Source organism: Toxotes jaculatrix, chromosome 9 (assembly GCF_017976425.1).
Source record: "Toxotes jaculatrix isolate fToxJac2 chromosome 9, fToxJac2.pri, whole genome shotgun sequence".
Taxonomy (NCBI): domain Eukaryota; kingdom Metazoa; phylum Chordata; class Actinopteri; family Toxotidae; genus Toxotes; species Toxotes jaculatrix.
The window spans coordinates 12,107,967-12,127,086 of record NC_054402.1 but is presented as its reverse complement, the minus strand read 5'-3'; the positions used below and the strand labels follow the sequence as shown (position 1 = coordinate 12,127,086).

Sequence of the window (19,120 nt, the reverse complement as noted above, 5' to 3'; positions counted from 1 at the left end):
GAACCTGAATCTTGTTTACCTATTCTTTGATCAGACAACTCCTAATTTACAAATTAGATTTGTAAATTAAACTACAAATTTAGACTGTTTTAGTTTTTTAATTTTTGAAAATTCTTTTACTACAGTTTGGGAATAGACAACATTTAACATTTAAGAACGTTGGCTTCTTTTGTTAAATGAGAAAAAAGGTTGTTAAAAAAAGATTTCTCATAGTAAGGTACTGAAACAAATGTCATACTATTGATGCTGTTAATGTAGCTTATCAAGCTTACTGTTTAACACAACCTGCCAGTGGCTAAATCTGATTCATTTACATCAATATCAATGTCTACTAATGTTGTTTTGTCCCTGATAAACAAATGAATAAAGTAAAAGTAAGTAAAGAATCTCTGGCATTGTTTTGACATTAGCACTAGATTGTAGTTAAAGTTATAACTGATGTCCAAAACATCTCTTGTGTCTTCCTTCTTTTTGCCCTATGCCTCCTCAGAATGGCAGAGACAGCTAATGCATGCAATTCATGACAGCTTATGAGGACAGTCAACATGATTCTTCTGGATTCCATCACAGCAATGATAGACGGATGTTTGCCATAAATTGAAAATATACCTGTCTCACAGTGGATATTTTATCTGCAGGCACAGGTGTAGCTAAAACCATTAATAATGACTGCATTCTACTCAGGTCTGCCAGTGCCAAGGCCCTGCTATTGTACATGCTGGTTTACTGGCACACCTAAATGAAACAGAGCCATCGTTAATACTGTTAGTTACACCTGTGCTTTTCCTGCTGCGACAAGTCAAAATGTCTGCTGTGATAAAGGTCTATTTCCCAGATTAGATGCTGATGCCGGGCTTAATTCATCAATCGGTTGTATTCCAGCTCCACTACACAGAGTGGACAAAATGTGTTTGTTACACAACCAAGGCCATCCAAGGGAAAAAAAAACTGGCTTTCATTTCCTAAATCCATGAATCGGTCAGTGTAACAGATGGAAAATTGATCATAAACAATGAGCGTGGGATTTCTAGTGTGAATGTCTGGCTCGCTGTGTCTGATTCATCCTCCCCTCTCCATCTGATTCTCCCCTCCGCATTTAATTCTATTCATCTCCTGAGTGTTTCTGTTTCTAAATCGGTTCTCCTCCTCCTACACAACACGGCACCGTGCGAGGACTTAAAGGTTTTAAGTGCCATTCAGATATACTCGGCAACACCAACCGTCCACCTCCATTCTCTTACATGCTTACCATTTTTAGACCCTGTGCCATTCATGCATTTTGTTTTGCTCGTGACCTTGTGGATGCCAGATGCTGCGGTTTAACCACAGAGTGAGCTTTGTGGACAGTTGTGTAATATTTTGGTCATTCATATCTGTTGTTACGGTTCTCTTTTTCTAATTCTGTTTGCAGGAGACTGTTAATTGGATTATCTAATGATATTGCTATTGAAAAGTGGTCTTCTGTGTGTATTCATGTTCACTCTCCCCCTCTTTTCTCCCTTCCCTCGGCCCCTGTTCCTTCAAACCTCTCCCTCTCTCAGGTGATGGAGACAAAGAACATGCTTTACTTAGTCACGGAGTATGCCAAGAATGGGGAGATCTTTGGTGAGTGATCTTTTCAAGTACAAGATCAGTCTGACCTCAGTGTCTTACACACGTTGTCCCACCCAGTTCATTTTTGTCCTCCCCATATCAGTTGCACAAAAAAGCAGCTCTGTTGCGTCAGTTATGTTTTTGACAAACAAGGAAGTATCAAAGTCTTGTTGAGCTTACAGTTATCCTGGCCTCAGTCTCAAAGGTCACATGATTGATGGAAATCGGAGAACAATGTCCCAATATGACCCTTGTCATGTGCTGCTACTAATTGGTGTCCTGAATGTGCTGACATTGTCTCCTTGTCTTATAAAATGACATCACTGACGTCCGTAGGCAGGCAACCTCAAAGAGAAAAAGAGTGATTTATTACTATATGTGGGGCAAAATCATTTGCTGCTAACCGGTTTACTGCCCAGTTGTTCAGATTGCAAGATGCAAGATATCAAGATTGCGCTCTACCTGCTGGTGAACAGCTGTGTTATTCCTCCATTTTCACTGACCATTACATTGCATTTAGATTAAATTTTGTATACTGTAGGTTAACATGTTGTTCTGCCTTTAACTGAAACCATTTAAGATGATGTTTAAGAGCAGGTTTGCTAAAGGTAGCAGGAAAAAAATTATCTTTTTTTTATGAGACACCAATTCAGGGACACAGATACGGCTACTAGTTTAGTTTAGTTTACTTTTATTTGCACAAAACAAACAGCATTTTAACAGATAACAGAAGTGAAACACATGACAGGAAAAGTCAAGACACTGTAGAATTATACTGTACATTGGTTCCCCAAATCAAGAGTTTAGAAAAATACATGGAAAAAAAAAATAAGTCAACAAAATAAGACTACATATAAAGAGAGCAATGATACCTCAATGAAATGATCAGAATAAAGATTAAAAGAGAAGAAAGATTAAAAAAAAGAAAGGATTCATCAACAAATTTTTCTGTTGATCCACAGATAGATTAATCATTTAATCTTTTCTATTAAAAATTTCTCTTCCTGAAGAGTTTGGGTCAAGAGGAAAACACCATGAAACAAATTAAAGCTGCATGAAAATTTAAAATTTGACTATTGATTTTTAGAAGATTTAAGAAGTACAACACTTAAAACGGTGTTCAGAAATTCACAGTGTGAACCCAACAGTCCAAAAGCAGTAGTCTTAATAGGAGATCGGCTGGATTAAACACTAAGCCTTAAGTAGCTATCACAGAGACATATTTATGATTTATCATGGGCCTTACATAATAATTTTTAAATAACTAAAAAAGACCAGATGTTGAAGCTTTGACTCATTTGGCAACCATTGCAACACACCTTGCCTTACTCATTTTGGACCGTTTCGGACATTTGGAAACATATTCCTTTAGTACAGAAAATAATTTCCAGTCAGTCATTTGCCACATTTTTTTTTTTAGCGACAAAAGTGCCCAATAAGGAAGTAAGCTCAAATTTGCCCTTTAAACATAAATATGATTCAAGTTTTCAAGTGGACAGTCTGAACATACTGTTTTTTGTTTTTTTTGTTTTTTTTTTACAGTATGTCAGTAGAAATTAGAAATGTTTTACACACTGGCAATATTCTAAAGTGCAAATAAAGAGACTTGCACTGGAAGGGACAGACAAGTCAGAACATAGCAAGAATAGTACATGAAGATAACAAATTATCTTAGTCTGCCATAGAACCACATGCGCTCTATCGCTACTAGACAGGCACAACACAGACACACTCAATTTGTACAATGTGTACACACTGCAATCTCCAATCCAGTACAGTGGACATGAGCCCAAAGAAAGAGCATGTTTATTGCACTTTTTTTTTTTTTTGCGTTTGAGTTTGTATTCTATTAGAAATGTTCAGATGGACTATCACATGATTATTCCTTTTCAAACCCCCAAAAATCCTGGAATCATTCCAGTTGTGAACATGCAAACATGAAATAATTGTACGTTCAAATATTTCAGGAATTGCAGCACAAGTTTAGACCCGTCTCATGTGGACAAACTGTAAGTGGTTCATGATCCACATAGATTATTGGCCTCACCTATTAGACAGTCTGAGAATGTTTGCACTTTAGCCTACTTCCAGACAGAGTAGCTGAGAGGCTTACTCCAGCAATAGTCTAGGGTAAACTTAATAGTCATGTCTGTTGTGTGTGTGTGTGTGTTTGTGTGTGTGCATGTGTGCATGCGTCTTTGTAATTCTGAGGCCAGTGTTCCACTTGTGATGTTGACTCAGCAGCAGCAACTCCTGCTCCTGTGACCTAGAGAGAGCTGGGAAGCAGACACCAGAAAAACTTGATGAGAAAGGAGCGTAGTTAAAAAAAAAAATGTGAAGGAAGTACAGATGTGCAGAGAGATAAAACAGTCTAACTTGTCTCTATCAGCACATATGTTACAGCCACTGCTGCTCATTGTAGTTAAGCCAAGGAGCAGCTTCTGTTAGCCTAGACAAGCTGTGTAATGGCGGGAATTTTACAACCCCCTCACTAAAGGAAATGTGCTTATTTGCTTTCATGCAGCAAATTAGATGAGAAGATCGATGCCACGCTCATAGTTGTGTGCTAAATATGAAGCTTCAGCCAAGAGAGGGTTAGCATAGCTTAGCTTATCATAGCTTAAAGATTGGAAGCAGGGGGAAATAGCTAGCCATTTTCATTGTCACCCCCATTTGTACACTTTGGTTTTTGTACAGATTTAAGCAACGTTCCCAGTCTTTATGCTAAGCTAAACTAAATGTCTCGTGGCTGCTGCTTTATGTTTACCTTTCAGACGTGAGAGTGGCGTCATTGGTGTCTTCTCATCTAACTCATGGCAAGAGTTTGCATATTTTGCATTTGGAGTTTGCACCCCAAATGTTGAACTGTTCCTTTAAATAACCAGTCATGATTGGTCAAACTCACTTTCCATAATCCATAGATTTTTACATGGATCATCTCAGAGTATTATAAAACCATTGTGTCCTGATTCCTCAGACCCCTCTGCCCTGATTGCACAATGTAATATAGTTATGTAAGACATTTATATGTCATCATCAGCTGCAGCAATAGCAGCTTCGACCCAGCCAGGCAGACACTGACTGGTAGCTGCAGCACTAGACTAGTATTACAGTATTCAATCTCACAAAATTGAACAATCATTTCTGATTTCCAAATACACTTGCTGGAGATGGATCAAGTCTTCCAGTCGTGCTGCACTCAGACAAATGGATAAGCTGCCACGCTAGATCTCTAACCTCTTCCTCCACTATCGCCCTCTTGAGAGTAGCCTCCGCTTCTCTGACATGATGAATTTCTCAGGTCTGCTCCCTGCCATAGGTTACAGAGTGGAAGATGTGAAGTTGTTGTGGATGCTTTACAGCCCACCCATGTTATAGTGAATCAGTTAAGACGATGGATGAGCCTACGATTCTCTCTTCAGACCAAACAGTAAATGGTGTTGTGGAGGAGCAGGAGGGGTAGTCTGTGTTTGTGTGTCTGTGCGTCTGGAGCCGTAAAAGACAAAGAAACGGAGCTGAGTTTGGCACAAGGAGGCGGAGAGTGATGGGTTCATTCTCGCAAAGGGGTGGGTGGGCACAGTTATGGGCACAGCAGAGGCATGCCATGCCAGCTTGTTGATGTTCCTTTGTGTCTTGTCTGTCTGTCTGTCAGTCAGTCTGCCACTCCACTGTCTGCCTCAACACTGCAGGATGGATCAAACCTGGAAATTGGGTCAACCACAAATAAAGCGGAGTTGCAGAGAGCAGAGGCAGCAGAAGGAGAGGAGGCAGAGGAGAATAGAGGCGAGAGCAGGGGACATCCGTTTGAATTTGGAAGGTGGTGGGGAAATGTAGGGCATGCATATTTAAGAAAGCACTGCTGGAGAGAGGGGAGTGTAATAGCTGGCAGTGAGTAGAATCAGTCATGCATATCTCTTGTCTGACTGATGGAAAGGGAATGAGACGGGGAGACTGTTGACTTCAAAGGAATACTCAGGCTATTTTTTGAGACACATTCTTATTTACTTAGACTGTCAATTTATATTTCTCCATAAACCATCCTTCATATTACTGAATCAGTTTACTGCATCTGTCAGCTGCTGGGGTGTGGCAGTTTTGACTCTGATGACCAGAAGACGAAAGCATAAATGAGGAAGGGCTGCTCAAAGTAGGACCTGTGCTTTGTTGCCAAATAATTTGCAGAGCTTTAATGTTCCGTCTCTGCAAAATAAAAGATTTCAAGTGGCCCAAACCTTTGGGAGAACATGATGAATATATGATGCACAACTGATTCACTCTTAGCTCCCCAAATTTAGTAATTTTCTCTTAATGACAAAAGTGTGTAAATGTATCCCAGCTGATATATGATATCAAATCTGAAATCTCTCTTGTATTCTTCTCTCTGGGACGTCTGACCTTTCACAAGGTCGTCTCATCTACTCCTGTTTAGGTGATTAATAGTCCTGATGTACTGTAGCTACATGACTGGCACAACACGTGGTTGATGGACGATGGCTATGTACAGACTATACAGGACTGAAATTTTGGCTTAGTGATCTCACTTGATGATTTGTGTTGTCAGATAAGGCTAGGTTGTTAGCAAACCTGACCAACACCAGTGCTGTCCAAGAAATTACATACACAGACAGACAATGCAAAAAGCCAATAGTTATAAATAGTTGATACCACTAAGATTATATATAAGCTCATGTTAATCTGTTAAGAGATTGAATAATTGTTAGTTGCCACCCTACTGTGCATCAGCCATGGGTGGCAACATATCAATCGTCTGTGTTGGGATTATACCATGTTGAATGCTACAGTCGTCCATTATAAGTGCGTGCAGTTTATCTTAGTCACGGCTTCCTACCGATGTATAGATTTAACCATTTAAAAACTAAATTCCATTCAGGAAAAAGTTAACATCTACCTTTCTGTGCAGAGTTTTGGTGATGCTTGAAGGGAGCACATTTTCTCTTTTGATATTTACAAAAAGTATTTCCAGTTGAGTGACAGGCAGCATCTTGCATGGCAGCTTTCAAGGATCCACCTTCTGTAGAAAAAGACATTTAAAAAATGCAAGAAGTAAAATATGCCAGAATAAAGCTGACATGTTTTTCTGCATTTGAGCTGAGGTAATTTGTGGTCCTCTTCAGTGATTGCAAACATTTGGAAACATTGTAGTGTTTCAGTAATAAATAAATCAGAACATGTATAAATAATGTGGTGGTTTTTAGATGTCAGCATTTGCACAAAATACCAGTCCTCCAGTACAATAGGTAAACTAAACAGAATAGATAAACAGGGGTATTATTCATCTAGTATAGGAAAGCCAACAAGGGTTATGTCATCTGCACGATCTTGTATGTAGAACATCTTCAATTGTCAAAACTTAATTGTGTTTATTAAGCAGTGTATCTTTAATACTGCTACTCGAATGTTGGGAGTCGAAGGTCCTGCCATCACTTTACACACTGTTGCACTATCACATGCAAATTAGACTTGATGAGGAGATTACAACTCACCTTAATAAAGCCTTATTTTTCACCGTGACAAATAACATTCGCACACCTCTATAGGATCAACTTGATCCGCTATGAAATTTCAGTGTCCCTCCAGCAAATTGCAAAATATTTAAATAATGTTGTGATTTAAATATATTTTATGGGTTATTTATATGTCCGCCTCCTCAAGTACCCTCAGCATCAAGCAAAAGGCAAATCATTAACCCTCTAAATGCACGATTGTTCCCGGTAGGCTAAGAAAGTATTGAAAGCCCAACATGCACTGAGGGGTAGCTTGACATGCGTAATTCTTAAATTCCAAGTGCACTCACTGTTTTTAAATGCCAGTCACACACCTGCAGCATTTTGTGTCACATCAAACCACCTGTTTTAGTGTCTGAAAATGGTCTTACTATCTGATTGCATCAGGAAGCAGCTGTTCATCCAAACCAAAGAGGCCTGAGCAGACTAAAGAAGCAGATGAATAGAAGCCTTTATAGGCTATGTTTTAGGAGATTTAAAAAATACCATAAAATACCAAAAAAATGAGAACTCAATGCAAACTCATGAGGCCTATATGAATATAAGGAAAACATTTTAAATCTGACATCAGGCATTTTCACAAATTCTCAGGGCCCAAGGTGACATTGAAATGGTTTGTTTTCTAACCAACGGTGTAAAACCCAAACATATTAAATTTACTGTCATTTAGCAAAAAGAAAAACAGCAAATTCTCACCTGTAAAAAGCTGAAAATGTCAGATGATTAATGCATTATCAAAATGGGTGCCAGTTTATCATCAACTAATCATTTCAGCGCTAATCCAGAGAAATCCAGCCTTGATTGTGTTTTTAAAAGCACTTAAAGCAGTTCTGCACATTGTGCTGGTTACAAATACAAAGGCAGTTGCTGGTTGAATTGATGTCGGCGGCTGACAGGAAAATTTTTACATTTTCCCCAGCTCTACTCAGCCCTGTCTTGACTAGGGACTGAGCAAAATAACCCAAGAGCTTGAATGGAAAGTGTATAACAAGTGGTAAGTTATGAGATTAGTGTTTTTTTTGCATAACAAATGGTATTCAAATAAAAAAAACCTCTCTGAATATACTTGTAATTATACCATGGAAGAGAATTTAACTGTCACAACCAGTAGCTGCATCTGATCTTTGGCAGGTTATAACTTGGATGAAAGAGCAGTGCTGAGCTCCAGCTGGCTCCAGCACAGTTTAACCCAGTCCACCCCTGAGGGTGCCAGTGTTAAATCAGCACCAACATCTATCAACACGCACATAGATTTGACTTTAATGTGGCTGCTGTATTTAAGTGGTTTGAGTATCAGTTACTGAGTGTGTGTGACTGTGTGAGTTCGCCCCTTGTCCTCTACATACACATACACAAAAACACATACACACACTCCCCAAGCTTGCCCCACGGTGTTATCTGAAGTCCAGCCAGAGGTCTGTCCAACAAGCCAGTTTGTACCCATGATGTTTGTCCCCTCCAAACCTGAGCAGCTGTTAAGAGACTTAGCTCCTCACCCAGCTCTCAGCAGAAGTGGAACACAGTGGTTGTTGAGCTGTTCCCTAATACCCCTATGATTCATACTTGTTCTGTTCACTTTCCCAGAATGCATCTCTGCATGCCTCACTGTGCTGAGGTCCTTGCCCTCGCCAACATTGTATCAGTGGATTACTCATCCTTCCACTGGGGCAACATACCACATTGTGTGTGTGTGTGGCTGCACAGTGTTGATTGCTCAAACAGTAATGGCTTGTTTTTCAAGTGCTACTGTAGAACAAGCAGTAGCAACACAGTGCTACTGTTCATACAAAATAAAGATTAGTTGCATTATTCAGTGTTTGGTTTGTAGAGCATTTGGTGTTTAAAGTGTTAAAACAGTCAAGTCAGAGTTTTTTTTTTTGTTTTTAAGTTGAAGCAACCAGTTGATTACTCAGCCGACAACAGTTTTGATAGTAGCTGAAGTTGAAATGCCATAAACTCACTAGTTCTTCTCCATAAAAACGAATATTTGCTGGTGTTCTTTGTGATGGTTAGAACAAACAAGAAATATGAATTTCTCATATTGGTGTGAACACTTAAGAACTGCGATGGATGTTTTCTGACACGTAGAGAAAGTATGCAGGATAAATCTCTCAATTACTTCCGTGTATGAACAAGTGCAACACCTTGAATTCCTTTGAGGAAAGATTGAAAGTGTGCACTATCATCTCTGGGTTTGAATGATTATCTTGTCTTGCCCCTCCTTGTGATAGCAGGCTTTTCACCCCGCCTTTAAGTGCAACAGCTACAGTATATTCACTTTTGGTCAGGTGCACTCAGCGGCCAGATGATGTGGTAGGGGCATGCTCGGATCAAACTAGTTTGTGCAACTTGTTGCTCTTTGACCTTCCAACAGGCACTTTGTTTGAAGCATACTGAGGCCTTTGAGAGACAGAGGCAGACCAAGAAAGGGAGAGGTTTAATTCCAAAACAGTTTTTACTACTTAGATTCCTCACAGGTATATATTTGGACCTCCTCGACACATTCCCCTCACCAGTGTGTTTTTTGATTAGCAGTGTTGCATGAAAGCTGCCCTGGTCACCGAATGGCCTCCTCTATGGAATTTGGCAGCTACTATCTAATCAGGTTTTTTCACTCTGTCAGATATTAGCTATTTATCAGCAGCACTGTGGATGATGGAACTGCATCATCTCCCTGAAGCTTATTAGAGCAACTTATGGCCTTTAGTCATTTTTATTGTGCAGTCTTTGTCCCAACGCACAGCTGACCCTTTGGTCAACCCTGAGCTGAGACAATACAGAGTTGTTAAGATGAGATGTTTACAGCGTGATGCATGTCGCTGGGTGCAGAACATACGTTGCTCTATTTGTCTCCTGTTAAGTTGATGGCACAGTGTTTTTGATGTTAATGGGCTGTGAAATTGGTTTAGTGTGACATCTTTGCGTATCTTGACAGAGACCTAGTTTCAAAATTCTGCCAGTGATCTTATCTTCACACAAATGTGTGTGCACACTGGGGAAATCACAGCAGTATTGCTGGTGTTTTTTTTAAAAAGGAAAAGGTATAAGGTGTTTCTAACAAATGCAAAGACTAAGCAAAAAGTTGTGTTTAATATCTCGAGCAAACTAAGCTGCAAGTCCCTGTCTGCTTTGTGATTACAGAAAGGCTCTTTTATGGGACTGACCTTGTGGATCTTCAGATAATTGCATTTCATATATTTTTCACACTTTGTTTACTCATATATGAAGTTTTGTTGGCTGGGTTTGTTGTGGTTGTTGTGCATTGTTGTCAAGTTTGGTTGGTGGTCTGTATCCATGCCAGCTGGAAGGAAAGCCAACAGAGTGTCCTATCTTGTTTGCCACAGAGTGTGAATTGAAGAGTTAGCAAGCTATCTGGACAGAGAGGTGTGAAGAGGAACCCCGCCGACAGCAACAAACACCACACTTTCCAAAGTTCATGGGACTGCAAAAAATCGTGCGTCCTGTTAAATAGTCTGTCAGGCTCACTTTGTAAAAAAATTAGTGAACGCTGAATGTGAAAGGTTAGAAAAACAATAAGGGCGTTGTGGAAGCAGACAATGAGAGAAAGGTCAGTGATCTGGATGCTTGGAGGAAGAAGACAGTTAAATTTATGACTTTGCCCCCCCAGAGACAGCATAGACTTTGGTTTCAGGCGTCTTTCTAAACAACCACAAACTCAGACCGTCTTACTTCTCAGTAGATAAACAGATAAATCAGATGTTTTTATTACTCATTGGGTAAGAACTCACGTTCATATTTACATCAGCCTCTTGATTTGTCCCACTGATTGTCAAGTGTGTTTGTATATCTGCGATCACACACTGACAAACACTGCATCACCATTAAACCTTCCACCAGCCTCCTCAGCGTGCACCCCTTTCGAACTTGTACTAATGTGGACATTATGTAGCGGAACACCAGTTCTCAGAAATCTCATCCTCCCCTTTCCTCCTTCGGCTATGACAACACAGTTCCCTCTCCACTGTCAACCATTGCCTACTCACATGTACACACAGACACGTAGGGTTAGAACAGGGTTTTTCCAAAGAAAAATTACATTGCACATCTTGCACTGAATCATTCTACAAAGTGAGCTGTAATGTAGAGCAGTTGTAAGCTACTATTGGCACAAGGCCTGCACCTTATCAGAAGTAAATTATACTTTCAACACAACCACTAATTGAATGAAAAAATCTGCACAAATTACACAAAGTGATCCTTATACTGAAAGTGTCTAGTCATGTTATGTAAATCCATGTAAAACATTTTCTGCATATATACTCCTAACGTGACACTTCTTGTCTCTGCACTCTGTGTTTCTCTCTCTGTCTGGCTGTAGACTACCTGGCAAAGCACGGCCGTCTCAGTGAGTTGGAGGCCAGGAGGAAGTTCTGGCAGATCCTGTCGGCGGTGGAGTATTGTCACAACCGCAACATCGTACACAGGGACTTGAAGGCCGAGAATCTGTTGCTGGATGGCCACATGAACATCAAGATTGCAGGTAAAATAAAGGCATAGTGCACGAGGACCCATGAGCTCACTGATGGATGTGAAAAACAGGACGTCTGCATGGATTCATTTAGTTTTTGATCCACTGCCTTCCATGATCTCAGTGCCGGTGTAGCTCAGAATTGTCTTAACTACCTGCACAGGCCATTTGCACGGTGTTGAGAGGTTGCTTGCGAGATAGCTGTTGGCTGCCACAACAGAACAGAATCTCTGCAAGAATCCAACGGCTTGTGCCACCTTTTCAAAACTGATGATCAGAGGAGATCAAAAATCCCTCCCCAGTTACCCCTCACTTTAATTTTTTGGTGGAAACATTAAAGGTAAAGGACAAAAAGAGGAACAGATCCAGAGGCAGAGATTTGAGACTAAGCTGGAGGCCTGTAGTACAAGCTTCAAAGTGCGATTATTAAGCAACTGGCATTTACAGCTAGCTAGTGAGAATGTCACCCTACCGCTGTGTCCCAGAGTGGAGGAGGGGGAGGCTGGGAGGGAGTAGGAGGGAAGAGTTTGGGTTTAATTGGAGGAGAGGAGGTGATAAAATGGATTGGCTACTTTGGAGACAGAGTAGCAGATGAGAGGATGAAGGAAGAATGATGAGGAGCGGTGCATAGCAGGGTGGCAGGGCTACAGCTGTGGCAACACTGAGAAAGAGGCCAAGGTTTATCTCAGGCTTTATTCAGAGCCGATACAGAAATCCATCTAAGGTGAGCTGATCACATGAGGACAGCTAAAAATACAGGTGTGAATGGATACCAGACACACTCACACTCACACTCACACACTCATGTGCGCTGCAGGGAAAATGCCCTCTTGTCCTCACAGGACTTCACTTCATGGACTTGAGTCAAATAAAATCATTGTTTGGTGGTCTGATAAATGTTACTTCGTGGGGGGAAAATGACAGATGAGCACCCCAGTTAACCTTCAAGTCATGGCCGGTGTTCAGTGGCTTTTATTTGTTCTAAGCAGTAAAATCAGATAAGCACAAATTAGACAGAACTATACAATAACTGATAGAGGACCCAGTGTTTCACCTGCATCATTACTCGCATCATCCTGTTTCTCAGAAGGGTCCAAGATGATAACCTGGAGGTGTTATTACCCCAGCAGTAATTTTCACAAACATGTCTGACTCACAGCCGATTGTCCGCACAGCAAATTAGATTTGAAGCAGGAAAACAATGAACAGAACATTACCTGGTTTGTGATTAGAGAAAACGTCTCTGGGGAGGACATCAGCAGCAAAATACATGCTGTACTTTCCTTACCCACAATGTGCTCTGACATGTTTGGCAAATGGTACATGAAGAAAACATGTCTGATTTGCACTGTACATGAGAAGGAAAGTCCTCATTTGAAGCTTTCCCAGCTGCATTAGTCACATTGATGTCAGTTTAGATTAGCCATCCATTCAACCAAGGGAAGTAAAGATTTCCTTTTCTGTTTGCCTTCATGCTGGACTAATCTGCATTTAAGCTTTATTTTTTCATTATCAATTCAGTTTTTTTTTTGAGACATTAAATGCAAATTGGATGGGGCTGCAACTAACAATGAGACATGATGAATTGTACCATAAAATTATTTTGTTGGTTTGGTCCAACCAAAATGATCAGCTCACTAGAGGGCCCTCTGACCCCCACCTCCTTTTTTTTGTTTTGCTTGTATTTTGTGTGTGTTATGCGGAAATTAATTAACTCAGAGAATAAAGACCTTAAGGCTAGTTTCAACTATTTCATTGTGCTTTTAAATAGTCAATATCTTTGCTTTTACTTAATCTTTTTTTGAAAATTTTAATTTCATTCAATTTTATTTTAAATTACATTTCTGTTATTGTTCCCTATTTTATTATATTTTAATGTGGTGTTTGCCACCTTTTGATTTATTTGTTTCAGTGTTATAAATGTTTTTATATTATTAACTTTGCCCCACTGCAGCATGGCTGGTAATTCAGCCTTGCCAACCAACAGTCCAAAATCCAAAGATATTCACTTATCAGTGTTATATCTCAAATAATAGTAGTATATCCTCACATTTATGAATCTGGCACCCAGGAATATTTGTCATTTGTACTTGACGAATGAATTAAACAGTTGATTGATTATTGAAATTGCCAGTTACTTTTCTGTTTCTCATTGCACTAGTCTGAATATTCATGTGCAGACAGAGTACCTGTGCCTCTGGGTTTTTTTCCTGCAATCCAGCAATGCCTCCCTGCTTTGTAAAGGCCACCACTGGTCAGTCTGTATGAAGCTTAACCAGGCAGTGGTCAGTCAAAGAAAGGTCATGCTCATGGTGGCTGCAGAGGAGAGGGGAACAGCAGCAGCGGGGGGTGCCCTTCATGTTTTCACTTCAAACAGCCCCTTTACGTTCAGGTTGACAGATTGAAGAGAATGGAAAGAGTGGAGGAGAAATAACAAAAACAAAAGCGAGTTTCTGGATCAGAGGAGGTGAGGAGGCAGCCTTTGTTTAGTTTATGATTAAAAAAAAGAAAATGGTCAAGGAGAATCACTTTCAAAATAAAATCTGATATGTCATACATTGTGTCATGTCCCCAGACAAATATTCAACTTCATTAACTATTATTTGAATTGTCATTGGAAATGCACCAAACCTGAAAGGTGTCCTGCAAAATTAAACAATGTAGGTAGTACAAACAAGCTTCCAGATCAACTGCACCTGTTAGTGAAACAGTTTCTAATTACTTTCACTTGTGGACACATTGGATTCTATAGTAACAACAAAAGTCCAGTGTACCATGAAATAATAGTTAGAGTTGAGCTAGAGACTTGACTCCTGGAATGTCTTTTTCCTAGTTTCTGTTCCTTTATTATCTCTGACTATGTTTGATCATTGTAGTCTGTGTTGCACTTTAGTGAGCAGGACTTCTTTCTGGCTGTGTTTGATTTACATAATTTTGGCAACAGTGTGATGAAGGACCTTGATATGTCAGGCACTCACTTTATGTAATTACCCTTAATCAAGCATTCCCCCTGAGCTTCAAAGTCCATTCTCGACCTTGGAAAAAGCAGTTCACCTCAAGGCCGATTTAATAGCTGTTCAGGAGCTTTTGATCACATCACATGATAAAGCCCCTAAAAAGTTTGGTTCTAAATCTATTAATCTGTGACATTAAATGTTCATGATTAATTATGCATAAAACATGAATTCAGATGTTGATAAATCCTGATTGGTGCTCAGAGGCGGATGACATCAACTGTCTCCAACATATTGGATCTATCACTTGTGGTGGAATGGAAATATTGTTTCTCAGTACTTTAAAACCAATAAACAGTTCTGTCTATCTATCTATCCTATCTCCGATCTGTAAGGCTTTCACTGTGCATGAATGGAGACCTGCTAGAAGAGCATTTCTTTCTAAAATTTGCTAGCATGAGTTACTGGTCATACCCATTTGTGTTTTATTGCTTCTGAATTCAACTTTTCATTTGTTAGAAAAGGTATTTATTATTTCGTTCTTCACAAAGTCTCATCTCGTCCTTTTTTCATACAAGTGAAAGGGGTTGAGGTTAAGGGAACCCGCAGCACAAAAGGAGAAGGACAAGGAGAGAGAAGAAGCTTTTAGATGATAACAAGTGTGAGAGAAGAGATGAGAAGGCATGAGAAGGCATGAGAAGAGAAAGGAAGAGTGAATCCAGTGCATTTCATCCTCAGCTGCAGCCATAACTGTATCAATGCTCATAACTGGTTAGTAGAACCCACTCATTTTTGACTGCTGGATGCTGTTCTCTTCACTCATACGCTCGTCATATTGACACACACACATTTTCATAAGCCGTTAGCTGGAGTGTATTCCAGTGTGACATGTTTAGGCTGATATTATGCTAATACTGTTGTGCGCGACACACACACTCGTTCCCCACCCCGCCTTTCCTGTTGAGGTGTGAGCGCTGTTAGTAGCCTGCAGCGTGCTGGAGAATTTGACGTCAACCAGTCTGCTCAGTATTCTGCTCCATGAAATGGGTCACAGCTTCTGACGGTAAACCAACTGCACTTCTCCGCTCTGCCTGCATCTCACATCTCACCTTCACAGCAGCATCAGACAGTAAACATACTTGTAATAAACCCCACTGTGGCGCACTGCTTTACCCTCCAATTTATTTCAGCCACACCTGCTGCTACCTGCACTGCAGTAATTAAATGGATTGAATACATGCACCCACATACAGTGTCAAACCTGCTCTTTCCTCTTCACTTGGAGTTTGTACCGCTCTAATCTGTCCACCCTGATTCCTGCACACATTTTCCAGTGAACTGGAGCTTTCTGCGCTTTTTCTTCTTTGTACAGTCAAAACGCAGCTTGCAGTCTAGATTTTTCAACCTTGTTATCTTCCACATGCCCATTTTTGAGCACTTTGCCTTTACACGATAATGGATGGTATAGGGCAGAGAGAGAGCTGTAATGTCATGCTACAAAGGCCCCCCTCCAGAAACTATTATTGCAGTCACTTTATAAGGTAAACCTCTTAACCATTAGGTCTCCAGACACCCACACACCCGAAACCGTTGAGCCAAAACAATGAGTCAATGAAACAATTAGTCAACAGACAGGAAATAGTAAAACATTTTGGTAATTAAATTATAGTTTAAGTAAATGATCACTAATAACTATTTGTCGCTTCCAGCCTTTTCTTCAAATATTAGGATTTGGTGTTTTCCTGCTTTGTATCTTTGTAAACTTAACATCTTTGGGGATTGGACTGTTATGTTGCGCAGTAAGAAATTGTTTTCTCTGCTTCCTTACATTTTATAGACATAATCAATTATAAAATTGAATGCAGTTCTACACAATGTGAGATGTGTGGTTGCTAGCTGTGAGTGTGTGTGTGTGCTTGTCAGTCTGAATATGACATTGGATTTGTAAACTGTTTCCTGTTAATTGTAAAGGATCATGATCCAGAATGGCGCAAAGGAAAAGGAACCAGTTACACATTCAGTCTCTCGTGCTCTCACACGGCTCACTCTGTGTGTGTGTGTGTGTGTGTGTGTGTGTGTGTGTGTGTGTGTGTGTGTGTGTGTGTGTGTGTGTGTGTGTGTGTGTGTGTGTGTGTGTGTGTGTGTGTGTGTGAGAGAGAGAGAACCCACATCACCTCCAGCCCCATTATGTAAGCGAGATTTTTTTTTATCAGTGTTATTTATTTGTTTTGCAATACATTTTTCTGTTTATGTAACTGTTTTGAATTATGGAAAGAGGGTGGGGGTGGAGGGTTAAGTGAGCCTGATTGTCTTTTCCTGTAGCTGTCAGGTCCCATGACACCATCACAGGGTCCAACTGATAACGAACAAAATGAGCATGGAATTATCTTCCTTAGCTGTTATTTGTCATTTGTTTTAATGTATTTGTTTTTAAATCAGTTATTACTTAAGCTGCAAAACTTTCAGAAATAACCACAAGTGACCGTTACAAGTTGAAAGATTCCATTTACTGTCATGAGGAGTAGAAAAAACCATCAAATGTTCATATCTGAGAAGCAACAAGCAGCAGATGTTAAATATTTTTCTTGATAAATTCAGATTATTAGTCTGTTATCCGAATGCTCATTAAATAATTTTCTGTTAATTCATTAAAGGGACAATATGTAATATTTGTTATTATTATAATTATTTTAGTTTATAACATTCTACAATGTGAAAAAATAACTGTTTTGATGTTAGATGAAAGATGTCAGTGTATTGTTTTGCAGCAATAGTTATCCATGATTAGCAGGTTAACTTTAGTAGAGGTTAGATTTATCCAATCTCAATGTGAGGGTGAGAGTTGAAACTTGGTTGTGAGTGCTTCTTACGATAGGGGTGAACACCCCAACTTCCTGTTAAGAAGCAGCCCCCTATTTGTTTAGAGTATGAATTCAACAGTTGATCAATTCTTACACATTACCCCTTTAATGGATTAATCATTTCAGCTCTAGTAGCAACTCTTGTAAAACCAAAGGAAGAGAGCAGACAAAGGATCATTCATTGGAGAAGGTTTGGGAAAGAGGTAGGTGGGATGAGAAGGAGGGAGAATGATACGAACTAATAGAAAAAAGGGGTTGGCTGAGTGATTGCAGGCACGCAAGTTGACTGAGTGTGATTTGGCAGATATTACTGCAGCTTTTAGTCAGATTTTAATGAAAGGCAGACGTGAGTTTCTCAGCGTTTTGCGTTTGTGTGTATTTTTGCAAGTGTAAGTTGGAGTCCTCAGTCTTACTCCTCTGAAGATTCGAAATCAGAGTTTTAGCCTCTCTACAGGCAACCAATCAGAGCACACCACTGAAGACCTCATGTCAGTCTCCAGGGGAGGTTACCTCATACAAAAGCCCATTTCCTCAATGTAAAAATATGTGGGTTACATATTACGTTATGTGAAACCAACAGACCCCATGGAGACACTTAAAAACTCTCAATCAGAAGAGATTACTGTCCTTTGTTCTGCATGTTTTTCTGAGTTTGACCACTTCAGCATGCAAATCACTGCATCTATACTGTAGCTGTAACCTCTTCCCTTTTTTTTTTTTACAGTAACAAGACATGATTACAGTTAGAGGTTGGCTTTTTGCAGAAGCTGCTGTAAACACCATGTGGTCAGATTTTTGAAAGGCCTTTACAGTTTCAACAAACTTTGAAATTTTTGAAATTATCTTTACCCTTCCTCCCACTAACCCACTTATCCCTGGTGTTTTGTCTTGTTTAGATTTTGGATTCGGGAACTTCTTCCAGCCCGGGGAGCCTCTGGCCACATGGTGCGGCAGCCCACCTTATGCTGCTCCAGAGGTTTTTGAAGGACAACAATATGAGGGGCCGCAGCTTGACATCTGGGTAAGATGACTGGTTGCATAAAGAAGCCAGCTGTACTACATTATATTTAATATTTCCAGTGATAAATGCATTGAATTTATGTCAGACCCCATCCATCTCTTTCCTTGAGATCATTTTTGTGCAACATTTACCTTACTAAGTCACATGACATCAGCTGATAAAATTATACGTATCTATATATATTTAATAAGAAGTCAGCAGATTTTGTTCCTGTCATATGGGGATGTGGAGTGGAATTTCCCAACCACACTTTATTGCCTGCTATACGTTGCAATCATTTACCGCATTTTTTGTGTTTGTGTGAAGGACAGTGCATTTTTATGTGCACATTATGTAAGTCTGTAAATATAATAACCATAGCCTGATTTACATCTGGATTGTTCCTAGCTCCTGCCCTAACCTTGATCTGTGTGTGTGTGCATCCTTTCATGTTCACAGAGTATGGGGGTGGTGCTGTATGTGCTGGTGTGTGGGGCGCTGCCCTTCGACGGGCCCACTTTGCCTGTGCTAAGACAGAGAGTCCTAGAAGGAAGGTTTCGCATCCCCTACTTCATGACTGAAGGTAAGAGGAAACAAGCTCATTCTTTCTGGGATATTGGACACAACATAAGATAAGAGACTGTGCCAACTCCCACTCCACAGTACCTCACATTCTTGTAAACGTACACACATACAGT

The 19,120-nt window shown here is 40.0% G+C and overlaps 1 protein-coding gene across 2 annotated transcripts in view; it reads left to right on the top strand.

Moving 5' to 3' along the window:
* sik2b (salt-inducible kinase 2b) overlaps window positions 1-19,120 on the top strand; it is a 46,247-nt gene that overhangs the window by 10,685 nt on the left and 16,442 nt on the right. For both annotated transcript variants that reach the window (XM_041047045.1, XM_041047044.1), the window contains exons 3-6: window positions 1,542-1,605; window positions 11,458-11,619; window positions 18,319-18,443; window positions 18,882-19,005. In XM_041047045.1, coding sequence (XP_040902979.1) covers window positions 1,542-1,605; window positions 11,458-11,619; window positions 18,319-18,443; window positions 18,882-19,005 — 475 coding nt within the window. The remainder of the gene's footprint in view (window positions 1-1,541; window positions 1,606-11,457; window positions 11,620-18,318; window positions 18,444-18,881; window positions 19,006-19,120) is intronic.